This window comes from Motacilla alba, chromosome 7, assembly GCF_015832195.1.
Source record: "Motacilla alba alba isolate MOTALB_02 chromosome 7, Motacilla_alba_V1.0_pri, whole genome shotgun sequence".
Classification (NCBI taxonomy): Eukaryota; Metazoa; Chordata; class Aves; order Passeriformes; family Motacillidae; genus Motacilla; species Motacilla alba.
Window position 1 is genome coordinate 5631456 of NC_052022.1, and position 18411 is coordinate 5649866.

Genomic DNA, 18411 nt, shown 5'->3' on the forward strand with positions numbered 1-18411 from the left:
TGAGAAAATTGAAGTACATGACAGAAAGCATTAAGATTCATTAGGTTTCAATTCTCTGGTCTGTCAGCTTGTCAGAAGTAGATGCCTGCTATTCTAGCACTACTGGTAAAATACTGAGTATTTTCCTAATCTAGTACACAATTTAACCCCTTTTATAGCTTGTTCTCAGATTAACCACATCGGACATTTCCTGCTAGAAGGCACTTTCACAAGGAAATTTGCATCTCCATTTCTTTAAATCAGCAAAATTGAACTTGCTCAAATTTCACTATAAAGCATTTGCAGGCTCACTAGGTATTTTGTATTTATTTACATTATTTGAAAGGTGCTACCACACACTCAAAAAACCCACAAGCAAGGCATTTGAAGAAAAAGCTGCATTCAAAAGATATCCACCCTGCCCCATACCCATGCCTCAAATTCATCTTGACCAAAACAGCCAATAAATATGCAAATATTTTATGTCCCTCTATTTGTGGTCCTGCAATAATCCTCCCCATTTGAGTTGGGTTGGTACAATCAAAATTCAGCACAATAACCCCCAGTGCTGCTGTGAAGGAGGAATGAGGGCTTGGTAGTGCAAGAACTCCCTCCTGTGTGTGTCTGACAAGGACAGCCCATCTGCAAGAGGTGACAGGGACAAGATGCACCATTTAATTGACATTTTTATTCTCCATTTAAAAACATATGGTGTGGGCTTGACAAAGACCACCACAGCTCCTAATCTGGGCATGGCACAAGCACCAGAGGCAAGATGAAGTCTTTGCTGGAGGCAAACATTTCAGTTGCACACTTCAGTAGCAAGCAGGTGGTTTATTTTAAAGTTTCAAGACTCAACAAGCACAGCTGGGTTAGAAAATTGTGCACATAATAGATAAAATTAATTTCAAAGCTTACAGAAAACTCACCAACTTAAAAATGGAAAATATAAATAGTTTATGTGGCAATTAAGGTTAAAATAGGTCAGACTGGAGCTAGAGCTTCTATGCTTGAAGATTTCATCCTATTAGAATGTTTTTTGCATACGCTTCAAAATGTACCTTTTTTAACAGAAATGGCTCAGTCAGCTGTGCAGGGAGAAACGTGGGAAGTCAAAAACTGTGACTGCTTAAAATGCAGCAGCAGTTGTCTCCATTCTGATCAGCAGCACCAAGTCTGACATGGTGTAATTTATTTTCTGCATGACTATCACTGCCAACGCATGAAACATGCATAAGTTGGGCAAAGCAGAGATTTCCACTCATTATACACCTACCCTCGATTGAAACACTGTACCTGCATCAAAATATTGTTATGCTCCAAACTCTGCTGAGAATGCAAGGAAAAAATGTTAGTGTCAGGAAACACTTTCAAAGAAGGCCCTGCTCCCTGCCTGACAGGATGATGATCATCAGGTATTGCTCCTTCAGAACACTTGAACCAAGAGCTCAAAACACTCCTGGTACTTTCTCTAGAAGCCAAGGCCACGCAAACTCTGCAAAGTTGTTTTTAGTTCCTGAGTCTCAAAATCACAAGCTTGTTTCTGTTCTTTATACTTGACTCACAAGAAGCCCTATTTTACACTTAGAGCACCAGCTTCACATGCTGTTAAAATATAACTTATTGACACCCCCTGGAATGCCATTCCAAAGCATTCACTCAAGAATTCTCTCAGCTGAGCCTGGGATGGGTTTTTTTTCCCCCCTTGGTGCAGTGCTTGTAATGGAAAAAGTAAATCCTTTGCATCTCACATCTGAAATGCTTCACTTGACTCCTTGTATTTTTTCCAACTTTCACAGAAAGTACAAAGAAGGAATCTTCAAAATTGACAACAAGAAACAAGTTCTTCTAGTGGAAAACTGCCAAGACGTTTGCAGAAAAATAAACAGTTCAAGACTAATTTTAAGTGGCATTTAATAGCATTTCCTCTGTTAGCACACTACCACAATGTTAAGTGCAAAGTTATTTGTGTGTAATGGAAGCAGCTGCATCTTTAATCTAATTTACTTAATAAACGTGGCAAGTAAAATTTGTGGTGGAATGGGTAATATTCTGCCTTGAATAGTAATTGTAACTGAAGCCATCTAAAACACAGAAAACCATCAATACTATGAAGTTTGGAGTAGCAGCACAAAGACTCACTTTAATCAACTTTAATTTTTCACCTGACTGCTCAGGCTGCACTCAAATACTTCAAGATCAAACTATCCCTTCAGCACAGGGCAGGCCAGGCAATTCTGTACAGCAAGAGATGGTTTTTACCCTATCAGCCTCTATCAATTGAGAACCAATATTTGAGCTTTCCCCTTTTAAAGAAAGAGGACATACACAGGACTGGACCAACACTGTAAAATACTTTCCACAATATTCAACTTAAAGGAGAAAAAGCTTTCTTCGTGTGCTCAAGTTTCCACACAAAAAAAATGGAATTTTCTATGGAAAAAAAAACAGCTGGTTTTTAAAATCAATGCTCATTGAATCAATTTTGCTGAAAAACAAAGAATTTATTTTTTTTTATGATGACAAGATAAACAACTGGGAGGAAAACCATCTTAAGAAAGGACAAAAATATAGCCTTCAAAAAAAAGATATAATGAAGTTTAATATTCTTTGTTTATCTGGAATTTGAAGCTCAGGTCAGATATTTGGATTGCATAAATAATTCTGACACCACTCAGGGGCAACCAGTCCTGTTCCCCTCAGAGCTTACTGACCTCCCTGTGGGGATGTGCCATCATTGATACAAACCCCACAAGAAACATTAGACTGGATCACTGTGGAGTCACTTAAGGGATGTATGTTTGAAGCACAACTGGAGAAAATTTGCATGTATTGACCCAGACACCAACTTACCTTGACATCATCATTTTCAGGAGTTCAGTGTCCAAAGCCACACATCAACAGTGCCACATATCACTGCAAACATTTCTAACATATGAAACCCCTTGCATACCACTCCTCCTCTTCCACACCACTTCTCCTGTAACAAATGCCAACAGCATTCCTGCTGGATGGGCCCAGCAGCAGCCTGTACTCCTTGGCAGGACAAAGGATGATGGTTTTTGATGGTGGGTGGAAGAAGAAAGCAGATTTTAAACCTACCAATCCCACCTTCATTATCACAGCATCAACCCTTCTTCCCACCAATCCTGACAGAGTCTGTGCTAAGGGAGGCCCTTCTCAGGTGGGCAAGTTAAGCTCTCCAGAGCTTTAAAGTGTTAAAACAGAAAAATAACCAAGTTAAGGGAGATCAGAGCAAGGCTGCAAGATGATCCTCCCCAAAAGAGGTTTCGAAAAGAACAGCAGCATATTTAACATTAGACTGACAGCGCTGATAAAATATCTTTCTCAAAGCAAAGGCAGCCATTGGGAACAAATGCAAGACAACAAATAAAGACAGACACATTCTGTATAAGTAACAACTTTATTGTAACTTGATGTGCTGAAACGCAAAAATATTTTCAGCAACAAGGTACAAAAAGTATTTCACCATTAACATCAGCTGATAAAAAAAGGCTGGATGGTTTGATACGACTGTTTACATATCTGAATTCTCTTTATCATTTCCACCCCAAAACAGGTCCAAGTCATTTCACTGGTTTAACTTCTAAAATAGGACTCATTGATCTCAAGCCTTCAAAAACCAGGTTACAAATACAGTGAAGTTCCTTGCAAAACACTTGAAATAGTGAATTCCCTTTACAAACATAGTCCATTTACTGTAAGCAGAAGCCAAGTTATGAGACTAAGTGTCTTGGCTAGCTAAGGAGCTAAGCTCTGCACTAAATACACTATTGACAACAGACAGAGGACAGGTAACATTCCATTTGTCAATTACAAAAAAAAAAAAAAAAAAAAAAAAGCAATTAAGCTTAGGAATTTTAATCAACTGTAAAATTCAACAGAATTCGACAACATTTCAGGTAGCAGTACCTCACGTCTGCAATTCACTGCCTTCTATGAAACACAGTTTCAAATACTGCACATGGCTTTGATTCCCCCAAAGGAGAAGCCTTGCTGTGAGGATTTAAAAGGAACACAATCTCCGTGTAGATCCTCTACTGATCTCCTGTGCAAAGGTGAATCTTATACTAAATACTCAATGTGTAGAAAAACATCAGAACTAGAGTAACCTTGTGTCCATGATTATCACGTTTTGACATACACTTACCTTGTAACAGCAAATATTATCACAATTTCACAAAAATATACCATTACTCAACTTGTATCTGTGATACTTATTCCACTTGTTTGTGTAGTTTGTACCTCGGTGAAATTGAATTTAGGAAGCAAGAATCAACATGCAACAGAGGTCAAATGCAACTTGAACTTTTCCATCTCAATTGTGTACCAAAGAGTATTCTTCTTCACCTTTAAAAATACCTTTTACAAAGACCTTGCACCCTGTTAAATCATCCCTTCATTGCAACAGTTTCCTATAAAGGCACAATGTGTTCATACTTCTGCATGCAGTAAATGGACTAGGAAATAAGGATTATTTATTGAAGCAACTTCCACCCAAAGCATCTCCTTAGGAGAGGTTTGAATGGAGAAAAAAAAATAAAAATATATATAATACATAATAGCATTTTAACAGCAAATTGAGTCCTTATTTTTAGAAAGTCACCCTTGACAAAAAACACCACACAGTCACACACACACACACACGCACACACACAGGACACATGCAGGGTTCTCCCCAGAAAAGCACAGAAGTGGTGGTTCACATCTATGAGAGAGTAGTGTTGGCAAGCCAAAACATGGCACCTTCATACGGCATATTCCTAACCTGGAGGGAAAACCAGGAAAAACCCCCAGGACTTCAGCCTGGAAAAACCTGACCACTGATTATTCCTGATCTGCTGCACTTCCAACTGAAGCTTTAAGGGCAACTTCTTGAGATGTGGGGAATGAAACCAAGCTACTGAATCCAAAGGGGAAGGTGGTAATTATCAATGTCCCGTTCCAGTGAGAACACTGCATGTAGGTAATTAAAGAGGTGAATAATTAGTGCACTCACTTAAGAATACAGCAACTGCTTTACCTTTTTCTCAAGATCTGTCAGAACTTGATAACTTAAATAAATAAAGTCCAATCCAACCAGATGGATCAGCAGAGGGCCCTTTCCTGTTGGTGTAACACACTGCCTGGCTCAAGGAGGGGACACTCTATGATGCAGACGATACCACAGCACAGTGTCTGACATTTTTTTGGTACAAAGTGTGCTATTAGGCTTTAAAAAAAAATAATTCTAGCAATCCTTAAGCTTTCCATCTGATTACTGTAAGTTGTTACTTTAGAACAGGCTGACCTGGGCAATCATTACAGCATTAAATATTCAAGTCACTTTGCACGTGAGCGCTGTGAGCTTTACAGTGATGAGGATGAGGAGCTGTAGTCCCAACACGTTACACAGTGCAGCAAAAACATGATTTTGGAATAAACACCTTCACCTCCTGTTGTGGAGAATGCTTGTGAGACCTTATCTTAGATAAATATTTAAAAATTGATAAATCTCTGTAAATATATAATTTGATGCCTTGTGTATTATTAAAATTTCTGATTTTACACTTTAGCCATTATAAAGATTTAGCTAGAGGGTAAGAAAAAAAATCATGTTTACAGGTTTTAGTCTTCAAAATTGGACTCAGCATTTTTTTCCAATTTACCTTTGCAAGGGGTTTACTAGATGCCAAAGTATAAAATTATATATTCTTTCCTCTAAAAATTTCATTCAGAGCAAGTCAGATGAATCTCAATGAAATGAGGATGGAGAAACAATCTGAAATTCTTCCCCTCTTTTCCCTGCATGACTTTTTTTAATAGGCAAACTCAAACCCTTACGCAAAGTTCTTTATAAATTAGGTGAGATCTCCTCCCATTCCCCACTGTAAAACCCAAATCTTCCCCCCAAAAAAAAGAAATACAGCATATTATCACTATTACAGTAAACTCAATGCAATAACTCAGGGAACATTTAGAGTGTGCACTACTGCAGACTTTTCCTCCCAATTGTAAACAAAGCTATCAAACACTGAGGATGTTGATATTAAAGCTAAGGTTCATATAGTAAAGAACTGGCCCATGACAAGCAGTTTACAAATGTTTCATCCTTTTCACATTATGCAGAATTTCAATACCATCCACATTATGCAGAATTTCAATACCATCCACAATGCTAGTACAATAACTGAAATGCAAGGCTGAGCAAGTCTCTGCTTGCAGATACCATCTGACATTTCAGGGAAATACTCCTGGATGCGTGCACAGCCTCCCCAGGTGTTTGTGGGAGCCATGCATGTACGTCAAGATGGGAAAAATCCCCTCAAAGTTTTTACCATTCACATGCCTTTTTCAAATGAGCGAAAATATTTTGTTACTTAAATATGAAAGCTCGCAATAGCCACCTTCAACTGAGTCTTAAAAAGACATGCCTTTCTTTTCTAACAAAACTAAATCCCATGTGGCTGTGGGCATCTTAAAAGGTATCTAAAAAGTTAAGCCACAATTACCTGTACCTCATTGATTCATCAAAAGCAAAATATATATGTACCACACAACATACAAAAGTTACACATTAAAAGTGCATATTCAAAATCCATTTGGCCCATTTCCTCAATTTACATTTGGTCATTCTATGCATCCTTGACTTTTCTATGCAACCACACACTGGGATATATTTATTCCATATACAACACTATTCCTTTTCACATTGAGCTCTTTTACCTCTCGTTCAGTTCTGCATTAAATGTAAACTAATGATGGACCGTAAAGAAACACAAGCAAAAAGGTTTATTCTGTGTTTCTCTTCACCGCTCGGACAGCTTTGACACACACACAATAAGCATTACAAACTGTAATGAAAATACATTTTTGGGCCAAACCATTGCATATTTGCCCCCACAATGAAAAATAAATTATGTTCAAAGCAGTATATTGCCATAAATAGCCTGTGGGCATTTGCTGAAGGTAAACAGGCTCTCCCTATATTTAGCACTTGCCTAGGGTACATGATGTGCCTCTGGTTCAAGTGCTTTTAATGAGAGGCCAGCCAAAACCTTCCAGTTAGCACAGGACCAAACTATAATCTTTTTCTTTTTTCTTCTGAAAATAATGGAAGATCCCTTTCAAAAATTAATCTTCAGTTATCAACTTTACTGCATTATGGAGCTAGTGCAATCCTGCAGAGCCTAGTCAAAAAGACAAGGCACGTTAAAAAATAATAATAAAAAAATCAAGATACATTAGACTATATGGACTAGAGAGTCATTGAAGATAATTTAAGGCCTTTCAGTGAATTAGAGTAATCAGTCTAATTTAAAGCTGAGGATTAAACCATAAATTATCCATCTGAAAAGCAAACAATAGGCTTTTTCAGCTTCTGTTCTGTGGACAAGGATAACAAAAACTCTTGTTATGGTTTGTGAAAACACCTCTGGACAAGGAGGAGTGGAGTCAGTCCAATTTCTCTAGAGTTCATGGAAGATTTCAGGACTGTTTTAGCCGTTTGCGTGGAATGCCAAACTGTGGACACTGTGCAGACGCCAGAGCGCGAAAGGCCTCGGCTACTAAGTGAGGGTGGGAGTGGATCATGGACTTCCAGCCTGCAGTTTCCATTATGTCTGTTGCTTGGCTGAAAACAGAAGCATTGAGAACAGTCACACCATTTTACAAACCAAATGCACAGTGGAGAAGAGCAGGCAAGGCAGAAGTGCTGCAGAAGGACAGTCAAATATTGTGGGACAGACCATGGATGCCAGGGAGCGTGCCAACAGAGAGAAGCAGCAATTTGCAATCTGGGTATAGGGATATAATCAGATGTGGGACAAAAGGAACTTGTTCTACTCTACTCAGTACCAGCCAGACCTCAGCTAGAGAACTGTGTCAGAATAACTACCTTGAAATTGGTCATGAGAAACAATAAAAAGGAAAACTAGAAGAAAATGAGGTCTAGTGCAGAGATGAAAAGCAAGGGAAGACACGATAATCCCATTACATAAAAGGGCATGCTCAATTTGGGGAGAGATGGATGACAAGATGAATCAGCTGAAACTGCCTCAAAAATGATGTAGTTCATCTCCTAGAAAGAGCCATGAAGGCAGATTAGCTGGCTGGCTCCAAACCCCTTCACTGGGAGCCTGCAGTCTCAGTCTCATACTGAGAATATTCACTCTTTTTTCAGTGTAGATGATGGGCCACATTCAAAAGAGCTTTCAATGGCCACTGTTGATTTTTAAATAACACAAAAGCAACAACAGATTTCAGCAAGTATCACACTGACACCCAGGAGACTAAGAACTATATATTTACTCAATGTTATGTATTTACTTTTTGGTGAAATAATATTTTAAAAAAGAAAAAAATTCACTTTGCACATGAAGAATATTGTATTGGCTGGGTTGCATGTCACACTGACACAGGATAGATTTGTAATTTGGAACTGATATGCATCAATCCCAAGTTCCCATTGCTCTGCATTTTCACAAACCTTTTGTGAGCACCCTCACACTGTTTCAGGAACATTATCAAGCATGAAGTAATCAGCTGACCTCTACACCACATGATCTCTAAAACCTTCGGCAGATTTCTAACGCAAGCCTTTAATCTGCTGCTGCAAGTCAGTGAAGGTAAGGGCCTTGAGAAACAATTCTAAAGTTCAGACTCCCTGGTGCCCAGAGTCAGTAAATTAAGCCAGGCCCTCTCCTATTATTTCCCTGAATTACTGTAGATGTTTTAGCTGAAGCAAAGTTGACCAGCATGTTAACCAGCAAACATTCAAGACAGAAGTCATCTCACAAACTTCCAAATCACTTGAGAAGAAATACATCAAGTAGTTACATAGTTATGATTCTGACTTATCTCTGTTACTGGTATTTTACTATTTACCTTTCACCACCCACTGATTTTCCACATCATGCTCAATCATTATGCCTGTGAAGCTTTTTTTTGCTTCAAGGAGAAACAATAATTTAAACTAAGTGGTACAACACAGCCTTTAAGTTCTCTGGAGATTCTGATGCTAAGAAATAAGTGCTCCACTGCCCTTACACTGTGTGAGCCTACCACCAGCTACTCTGCAGCTGGCTGTCTTCCACTTTGTGATTCACTTGAGCTGCTGCAATCCAGAGCCTGAGCCACACAGTCTCGACCTGTTTCCAGTGTAGGCAGGAGGCCTCAGAGTCAGAGGGACCTGACTGACGGGTTGTGTGGCCTGCAGAGCACTTGTGCTGGCATGTGGGAAGGTGCACAAACACGTCCCCAAAGGCAAAGAGAGCAACTGCCCTCCTTTCTGTGGAAATACTGCAGGCTCAGACTGACCCAAGCAAGTCTCAAAACCACACTGGGGTTATCACTCCTCCAGGCACAAACCCGGGTACTCATGAGAATGGTTTTCTCTACAAAGGCTGCTTCCATCATCTCACAGCACTATACCCCTGGGAGAGGGAACGCAAACCAGCTATTGTTAGGATCTCACACTGGAGAGCAGCTAACATTCCCTGACATTAAAAGGGGGAGTCACAATCATAACTGGGGTAGCATCTGCTGAATCCTACTTTACTTACAGTCAGTGACAGGCCTCAGTAGTGTGGAAATGAAGCAACAGTTCTTAAGATCTGCAGTCTACTTAGCAGTGTTTGTACAGAACATCGTGGGGCAGGGAAACTTACTTGCTATTCCAGTTTTTCCCATCTTTACACCCAAGTTGTCTAAGAACACTGCACCTGCAAGAGAGAAGTGTGCTAATATTGAGAAAGTACACCAAGTATAAACACAAATATATTTAGAGTCTCACAAGTATTACTTGCCTGTTAATAAAGTCTATTGCTTGTGCTTTTAGCTGTTCAGCGCTGTGCAAATCTGCGAGGATAAGAATGTCAGCAACATTTTCTACCGAGAGGTTACTACAGAGTGCTTCCTCACACATCACCTTCAGCCGTTCCAGTGCATACTGGAGAGAGAAAAAAACTGCACTAATCATTCCTCAAACTCGTCCCCTCTGTCCTCATCTCTACAGCTCTTAAGACCCTTCCAGCCAGGCTTGGCGCCTCCCGAGTCTAACATCAAACTGCTTCCCCACAATGTGCTGCCCTGAACAGTTCTCAAACGTAACACAGGCATTAGGCTTGGCACTAACTAATTAAAGACCATGCTGAAAGTTTTTATAAAACAACAGAAATAACTCATTCAAAAATTTTCATTTCACTTCTGCTCGGTAAGCAAGGAGCCAAATCAGCACTGAACAGCTTCACATCTCTAAGTGAGGGGCAGGAAATGATACAATGGAATTTCATCAACTACATTGTTTAAAACAAATTTCACTTTACCCCCAACCCATCTCTGAACTTCCTATTTTCCATCACACCTTTGATAAAACCTACAAGAAATTTGAGGGAGAATAAATGCATTCCCATATTATATTTTGCATGAATAAACTGTGCTTCTTTTTTGAAGGATGTCACAATCTGAACAGATTTCATTTTTATTTTCTGGTATTGCAGACAATCATACAACTATCTCATAACAGTCTCTACATTTATCAATTATGCCCTAAATCAAGGTCAGCATTCAAAAAATACCTTAATTGCTGAACTGCTGTAAATCCCTTCATCTCAAAAATCACAGCAGAAAAAGTATTTCAAAGAGCAACAATTTTAAGAGTAGACATGATCCCAACAAAGAAGAGATGAAAGATCAGAACTGTTGGGTTTGTAAGGAAGACAAAAAGACGAAAGTTCTGAAGTAGCAGTACTTCAGGGAAGCACAGTTAATTCAAGAACTTGAATAAATCTTCTTGAAGAATACAAAGATCTAGTATACATTTTATTCAAAACCAAATTTTCCAAATCATATTAATGGTCTCTAATTTCTAAAAAAATTTGATACTAAATAAATACCTGAAACACCTCTCTTTAAAAAAAAAGATTTATCAGCCTTCTACTGTTAAAAAAGTCTATTCTTTCCTATCTTTCTTCATTTCTGATGAGAACTGCCTCATTGTTTTAAAAAAGCAAAATATATATCAAACAATCTGAAAATAAGATTTAAAAAAAAAAAAAATCAACATTCCCCAAGCAAACACCAGATTTGGGAAGTTTGGAGTCAATTACTTACTTTGTCTGCAGCTGCCAACAAATTGTCAGCCATTTTTTCAAGGTTTGGTGCTTTTCCTGTGTAAATGAATCTCATCATTTCTTTAAAAACTTCAGGGTCTACATCATTTATTTCTACACGATTCTGGTAAAGAAGAAGAAGAATAATCAGTGAAAGTCTTTGGAATTTAGCTACAATTTCAAAGTGAATATTAAGTATCATCTGCATGCATGCTATAAGTTTTCATTCACCATCCATCATACAAAATCCTTACAAATTTAAGGTAACATTCAACAATGTTAAGCCAAAAGCAATCGAAAAAGCTCTTAAAACTTAGGTAGAAATCAGCTGGAAAAGCTGCAGCAATAAAAATTAATTGCAATTTTTTTCCCTAGGAATGCATAACTCTGGAGTCTATCACACAGACTGTACATAAAAATCAAGACAGTTTCAGGAATACTAAAAAATGCTTCTGAGCTTCCAACACAAAGACAATGTGTTTGGAATATCAGAAGTCAGAGCAGCAGGCAGAACAAATTGAGCCATTCTTGGCTCAACTTAAACTGAGTCAACATAGCCCAGGTTTTGTTCTGAGAATCCAAAAAGCAAACACACTGAACTGACATCACACAGCTGAAGATTGCCATAACACAACAGTGGCATTGCAAGCTTGACCAATCCTATAGCAGTATCCCCTACGAGCAACTAATGAAGTGGGAAATGATGTCAAAGATGTAGAAGCAGACAGCAGACTTTTGAAAGGAGTTTCAAAATCCCAGGCACAGGAGATGGGCATGGTCTGGTTTCCTGTCAGTTTAGGAGGAGGGCTGCACAGGGCATCTGCTGCTGATGAAGGCAAAGGCCTGGCATGGCACATTACTCAAGCTGTGACATGTTTGGGTTTCTTTCAGTCCAGGAACCTCCGTAAAATGCTCCCAATACTCCATTTCCACCTGTGACAGTTTCCAAACTGGAGAGGTGCTGGGAAGGAAAGCGACCCTCAGCTGTACCACAGCACCACGCTCTCACGATGTGCGTGTGCACACAAGTGGCATCTTGCAGTTTTCAACACCAAATGATGATCACCTATCATAACCCTTTTGTGAGGTGATCAGTTCTTCACCTTTTCACGGATTCTGCCTATAAGCAATCTACTTTTGATAATTCTTCAAGAAAGACACAAACAGCTCCTCACTGTGGGAGATATCGAGTGCATAAAAGCAGAGGCAGCACTTTGCTGATTAAGAAACCACCCATCCAAAACACTTACACAGGTCAAGTGCCTGCAGAAGCTGTGAATGAAAAGGTGTTCCACTGCCTGAGGACTTAATTCCAGTCATAATCCACCTCTTGTTTCTTGGCTACCATAAAAAACACTTCAATACTTTACAGCAAAACTTTAGTCAAGTCAGCTGATAGGAAGATTCAAAGTGAGGCAAAAAAGGGGCAGAGATTACCAGGTCAATTACACCAGTAGCTAATGTTTAAAAACACCATCTAGGGCAGATACAAGTACCTGAAAAAATCCAAATCCTCCAGCACCTCTCCACTCTCTCTACACAAATTCCCTCAGAACTCACCAGGGGAGGTCCAGGAACTGTCCCTCATGCACCATAAGATCCCTCATCCTCCTCAATCTGCTCTGCCTCAAGTTTTCTGCAATGTTTTCCTCTTTCACAAAGTACAAATATTTACATGTAACATTTTCAGTGAAGCTTACCTTTTTGCTTTCCTCCATTTCATGTTCAAACATTGCATTAAAAACTGGAGATCGTGCTGTATCAAGAGAAGTAAACATTAAATATAATCAAATTTTAAACTTATAGCGATTTAAATTACAAAATAATAGCAATACAAAAGTAGAAAGTACCTGCAAGGACAGATTTATGAGCTTTGAATTCTTGTCCTCCTACATAAAAACTGCAATCTGTAAATCTTGTTGTTTCCCAGAGATTCCCTAAATCTTCTGCTAGTCGACATTCAGGTACCTTCAAAGTGTTTGTATTAGACTGTCCTGATATATTTACTGAGTCTTGGACCACGCTTACCTAACAGAAAATCACAGCAAGACAACTCCTTCATAACTGAATGCCAACAGTAATTAAATCACAGTACCTATTGCTAGAATTCCAACAATTCCAAAGCAAAGCAAAAAACAGTGAAGCTTCTGGCATTAGGCCAGAACCATAAACTAATGCTTTACAGTTTACTTTTAAGTAACATAAAACAAATAGGCTTACTTAGAGACTCTAATATTGTGTACTTATCCAACCAAAACAAAAAGAGAGAGCACAATACCACATGTCACCTGACAGAAATGCCAATGTAAATAACGACAGATACAGTTCTTGGAAAACCAGTGGGAACAAAAACAAGTTAATGCTATTTCAGAGTTAAATGAACAGTTCAACACTTCACCCATCTCAGTATAAAAATAGACAATATAAAATTCTGTACAGATCATCAGGATCATGTGGTCACAGAAAAGTTTCAGAAGAACAATTTTCAATATCCCTTATTGTACTGACAGTTAAGTTTATACATAACCTACAGTGAGATAATGCAAACTAAGGGCAAGTAACAGCTCCTTCATTATTTCATTTTACTTAGTCCAGGTGGGGCAGGAACCACAAGTAATTGTTTTCCAAACAAGATGAAAAGCCATTACTTTCAAAATACAAAGTGTAGTAGGTAACTTCAATAATGAAATGCATTCCCACAGGATGTAACTTCTGTACAGAACCAGTTAAGAAAACTGAAATATGTGCATTTGAAGTGAATATTCTGCCATTATTCCCCACGTTCAAGTCTTTCATATAGGAATGGAACAGGACAGCAGCACTCCTTGCTGCTTTTTCAGTTGTCTTCACACACCAAGTCCTTTTAATCAGTGTGTTGGGAAAACAGAAGAGCTCAGCAGGTTTTGCTTCTCTTGTCTGAGAGCACAGACCTGAGAATAAAACCTTTGTAACAAGCCATACTACAAGATCTTGATCACTCCATCTCCCAAATACAGAAAATTAGGATTAGATCTTAAGAGAAAATGCTGATACTGTTAGGATCAGGGCTTTGGTTGATTTCCAAAGGTATCTGGATTAAATCTGGCATAAAGCAAAAACAGCACAGTTCAGCTGCAGAGAAAGTTGGAGCATTGCAAGCCAAACTCCAGACCAGAAGGGGAGGAGGATGATCCAATTATGACAGCAGCTTGGGGATTTGAATCACTGCCTAATTCCCTGTATCATCTCATACCCCCTTGTGAACACAAGAAATTCCTTTTTATTCTTCCACCTTAAAAAAAGAGAAGAAACCCAAAGCACAGCAAAATTTCCCTTTCACAGTCAGACTGTACATTTGTAACACTGAAAAAATCTATAGAGCTATTTCCCAGTTTTCACACACACAGTGATTCCAGGAGATATACATACACACAAAGGAAGTTTTAGCTTAGCCAAGCTTATCTTCTGTTGCCAGAGGAGAGTTCTGCTTCTCCACAGCCTCGACTCAAAGTTCGTGGTCCCAGTTGTCTACACAGCATCCTCCTGTTAGCTACACACAGTGCCTAGGGAAAGTCATCTACACACTCTTTATGTGCACTTAAACTGATCTCTGACCTGCCAAACTTCTGGTTCAGAATGGTTTATAATACATACTGAGAGTTGTGCAACACAACAATTTGCTACAAGTCATCTTTTGAAGATATAACCTAAGCAAAGTTTTAATTCAAATCTCCCCCAACAAGTGACCTGAAGTGTATTGTCCTTTAAAGTTTCTAAATACAAAGGATTACAGGGGTCTGAGCTTTCATATCTCAGTCCAACAGGCATGCCATAAATCAAGTGCATCCTCTTATTATTTATGATTTATTTAAATGAAGCTGAAATCCAATCAAATTTATCCCATATAACTATTGAAAACTTGTCAACTTGAACAAGTGCTGTGTGATGACACTTAGCAAGGATAATGTCCATGATTTTCTGGATTCTTAATCTGTGGTAATCTAATGATAAGGGTGATATAAATGATTCCTTGGACTACTGAGGCAGGTAAGAGATCTGTGAAAGCAGAGAACACTCTGTTCTATTAACAAATGGAACATCTGCAAGGGTTCAGTACTTTCAGATTACATGGAAAGGGAGAATTCAGTCAGAGATCAGTGTGCCCAAAAATCTGAAGTTGCATTTAATCTCTTGTTGCTGCTGGCAGCACCGGACTTCACAAAATATTAAACTTAACAGCCTCTCAGGTCCCATCCAAGGGCATATCCAGCTGATCTTGAGAATCTTTGGCAACTCGGAATGAATATCTTTGCTGCCAAAGACAACCAAATAATTTTCCTGTAAGCCAATAGGAAGACGGGCCAACCAACAACAGTCAGTAATCAGTGACCTTCACTAAATACCTGCTACATCTGACAAGTTTTATCAAGCCAAGTGCAATAGTTAAGAAGTGGTAAGTCAGTTTTCCAAACAGGAAACAAGTAGGAAGGCAAACATGGAAATCAGAGCTTAACAGTGAAGTTCTAAAAGAACAAAAACTTCAGGCTTGTCTATAGAAACAGGTCCTTCAAACAACACCTGTCATTTCTAAGGACAGCTGAAGAGCTGGTATCACACATCCAAAGAAAGAAATTCTTAAAATATTTGGATTTTCAAGTTTTTCCTTCACCCTGAAACAAGCCAGAAGTTATTTTAACATGTTCACTGTGAACAACTAAATGTTTTACTTCCTTCCACATTTATAATCAGGGTAGGTCCAACACTTCACAAAAGCCACTCACACTAAAACATCAAGATATTTTCAAAGGGAAACACAGCTAAATTCAGTGATTAGCATCAGAATTTAAGTAACAGTATTTCTCTGTGGAAATCCAGTATTTCTTCTACTAGTATTTTTTAAACAAACCTAATCTCATTTAAAATTAGAGAATGATCTATTCCAAAACCAAATGCTACTTTTAAGAGCTTTTCATTTACATCAAAGTGTTCATTAAGAGGACAACTTAAGAAGAGGAAATTCTCAAAAGTATCTTTACAGAACCATAAAACACTTGTTATATCTGCTTTTATCACCCAAATAATTGTATTCATAACAAATTTATCATGCAGCTAATTTAACTTGTCTAAGTGAAAATAAGATGCACTATATTTGCAATATCTAGTCTCAAGGGCCACATTTCAATTATTCTTCCTACCCAGCATAATGACATATAATTAAATTGTAATCTTGCCAAGACAATTTTACACATTTCCTGTAAATACACAGATCAAAGCAAACTTATTAGCAGTTAGAGCATCTATCATCCTCCTAAGTCACTAATCACTTTATGGCAGCCCAGATAACCAGCCAATGTATATTCAACATACACTCCACTTACACTGCTACTTTCTCTGCTTTCCATTTTTAACACCAAGTAAGCTTTTTACTGAAATTTAATATGAAAATTTAGGTTATGGACATAAATGATATTACAGAAGAAGGGACCCACAATACACCATGAAGTTAAATTTATACCAAAGCTCTCAATGTTAATTTTCAGTATCAAGCACACCTTCTACAAGATACTTGCATTCTCTCAGAAAACAAAATGTAACAATTAGTCAAAAAATAAAGTGTTTAATTTGCTGGGAAGACCTGTTTCACTGGTTAAAGCCAACAATTAGAATATTACAGGAATATAGATTCTGACAATCAGTTGGGTTTTCTTTTATAATGTGAACCAGTATGTTAACATTTCCATCCAGTGAAAACCAATCCTCTCATTCCAGATACAACTTCTTTAAATAAAAGTGACCTCAGTAAAACAGCATTTCTCTAGACAGCACGCAGCAGCCACCTCTGGCATAAATAATTCTACAGTGAATTCTGATATAACTGTGGCAAATTCACAGAAAAGTTCAGCAGTTTACAAGTGATCAATTCAACATTCCACCTTAGTGTACAAGCACCAGAAAATAAAATAAAATGCAATGCAGACAAAGCAATGTATATTTTAACAAGTTTATAGTTTTCAGGAGACAACTTTAAAGTATGTTACTGCTTAAATCAACAGAAGTATCTATTTATTAGAGCCAGAAATATTTTGTTTAAAACTTTATTACTCAAAAATTAATACCCACCTCACAAAATAATGTAAGCTTGTCATCTGGTAGAAGACCATTAGCTTCATCTAGCAAAAAATCTCTTCGGATAAACTTCTTAAACCCCCAGTCCTTGCCTTGCACAAATCGATATGCTCTTTGGCTTTCTGATAAAAAAATTGTGTACAAATACAGCAAGTTAAAGGAAAATATTAACAAATAGCACCCAATTCCACATCAAGACTAATTGTTAATAAAAAAATTCAGCAGTTTCACACATTTGGATCACTTGTCAACAGAAGTGATTAAAGCCTTTTTAATATTGTAATAGTGTTATTTTATAAAACACTTGGTAGAACTTGGTGGAGGCACAATTTGTAATTTGAACCATATCCTCTCATTAGATGTCTCAGGCACCATCCAGCACAAGGAGTTTTTCAGTGAGTGTTTAAGAATGCCAATGTGTCAAAACAGGAATTGTTCAGAGGGAAGCACCATTACAATGAATTTGTCACCACAAACCCATCCTGACAACGCTCTGCAGTTGTCATAACAATGTGGTTTGACTTCTTCCTGAAATGGAAAATCTTGTTTCACAGGTTGAAATTATTTTGAAATACAGTAAAAGCATTAAAATAGCAAAACAGAAATGAAAATTTTCAACTACTAAACTATCTTTAGGTCATAAAAGATATTTATATTTATCTTTTGGCCCTAGTTATAAGAATTATTTTTTTTTTAATCCATCAGATTTGCTGTGACCACAGAACTTTTTTTTTTCTAAAGCTCACAGCCAAAAAATAATTCCCACAGTCATGTCAGTGCAAACACATGTAAATTCAGTAAGATCACACATTTTACATGGCTGGTTGACTTAAAAGTGGCCACTTGTTGCCCAAATCAAACCATGGGAGAGAGCACCCTACACTTAAAGTAAAATATGGAAAAGAGGTTATTTGGGAATGGCTTTGAGAATCTAAGTAGAATAAAGTACATTCTGAATTAAATTTAGAAAGATTGTTCAAAATGAAGAGAGCAAGAATACTGAAATAAGAGCAGAGGGGGAAGTGGGGAGGGATCTCATGAAGAGTTCTTTAAAAAAGAACTTTTCTTTCATTCCAAAAAAGCTGGGCAACAAACACATCACCATTTCATTTGCTGTACACAGAGATGCTTCAGCCTTCCAGAGAGCACTTTAGAAGTTTAAGTCAGAAGTTTGTAATAAAACCAAAGTGTTTTTCATAACAGAAGCTGTTAAAAT

General features: G+C 37.9%; 1 protein-coding gene across 2 annotated transcripts in view; it reads right to left on the bottom strand.

Annotated features, from left to right (window-relative positions):
- Window positions 1-3389: 3389 nt before the first annotated feature.
- The window catches only part of SPOPL (speckle type BTB/POZ protein like), a 33374-nt gene continuing 18352 nt past the window's right edge, over window positions 3390-18411 (bottom strand). Inside the window, exons 5-11 of one of the 2 annotated variants that reach the window (XR_005257559.1) lie at window positions 17190-17317; window positions 12941-13118; window positions 12791-12846; window positions 11092-11214; window positions 9786-9928; window positions 9543-9701; window positions 3390-7612 (exon numbers count right to left, since the gene is read on the bottom strand). Coding sequence is in view for 1 of the 2 variants with exons in the window: in XM_038142455.1 (XP_037998383.1) it covers window positions 7468-7612; window positions 9648-9701; window positions 9786-9928; window positions 11092-11214; window positions 12791-12846; window positions 12941-13118; window positions 17190-17317 (827 nt within the window). In the remaining variant the exon portion in view is untranslated. The remainder of the gene's footprint in view (window positions 7613-9542; window positions 9702-9785; window positions 9929-11091; window positions 11215-12790; window positions 12847-12940; window positions 13119-17189; window positions 17318-18411) is intronic. The other variant, XM_038142455.1, reaches the window with a different exon arrangement.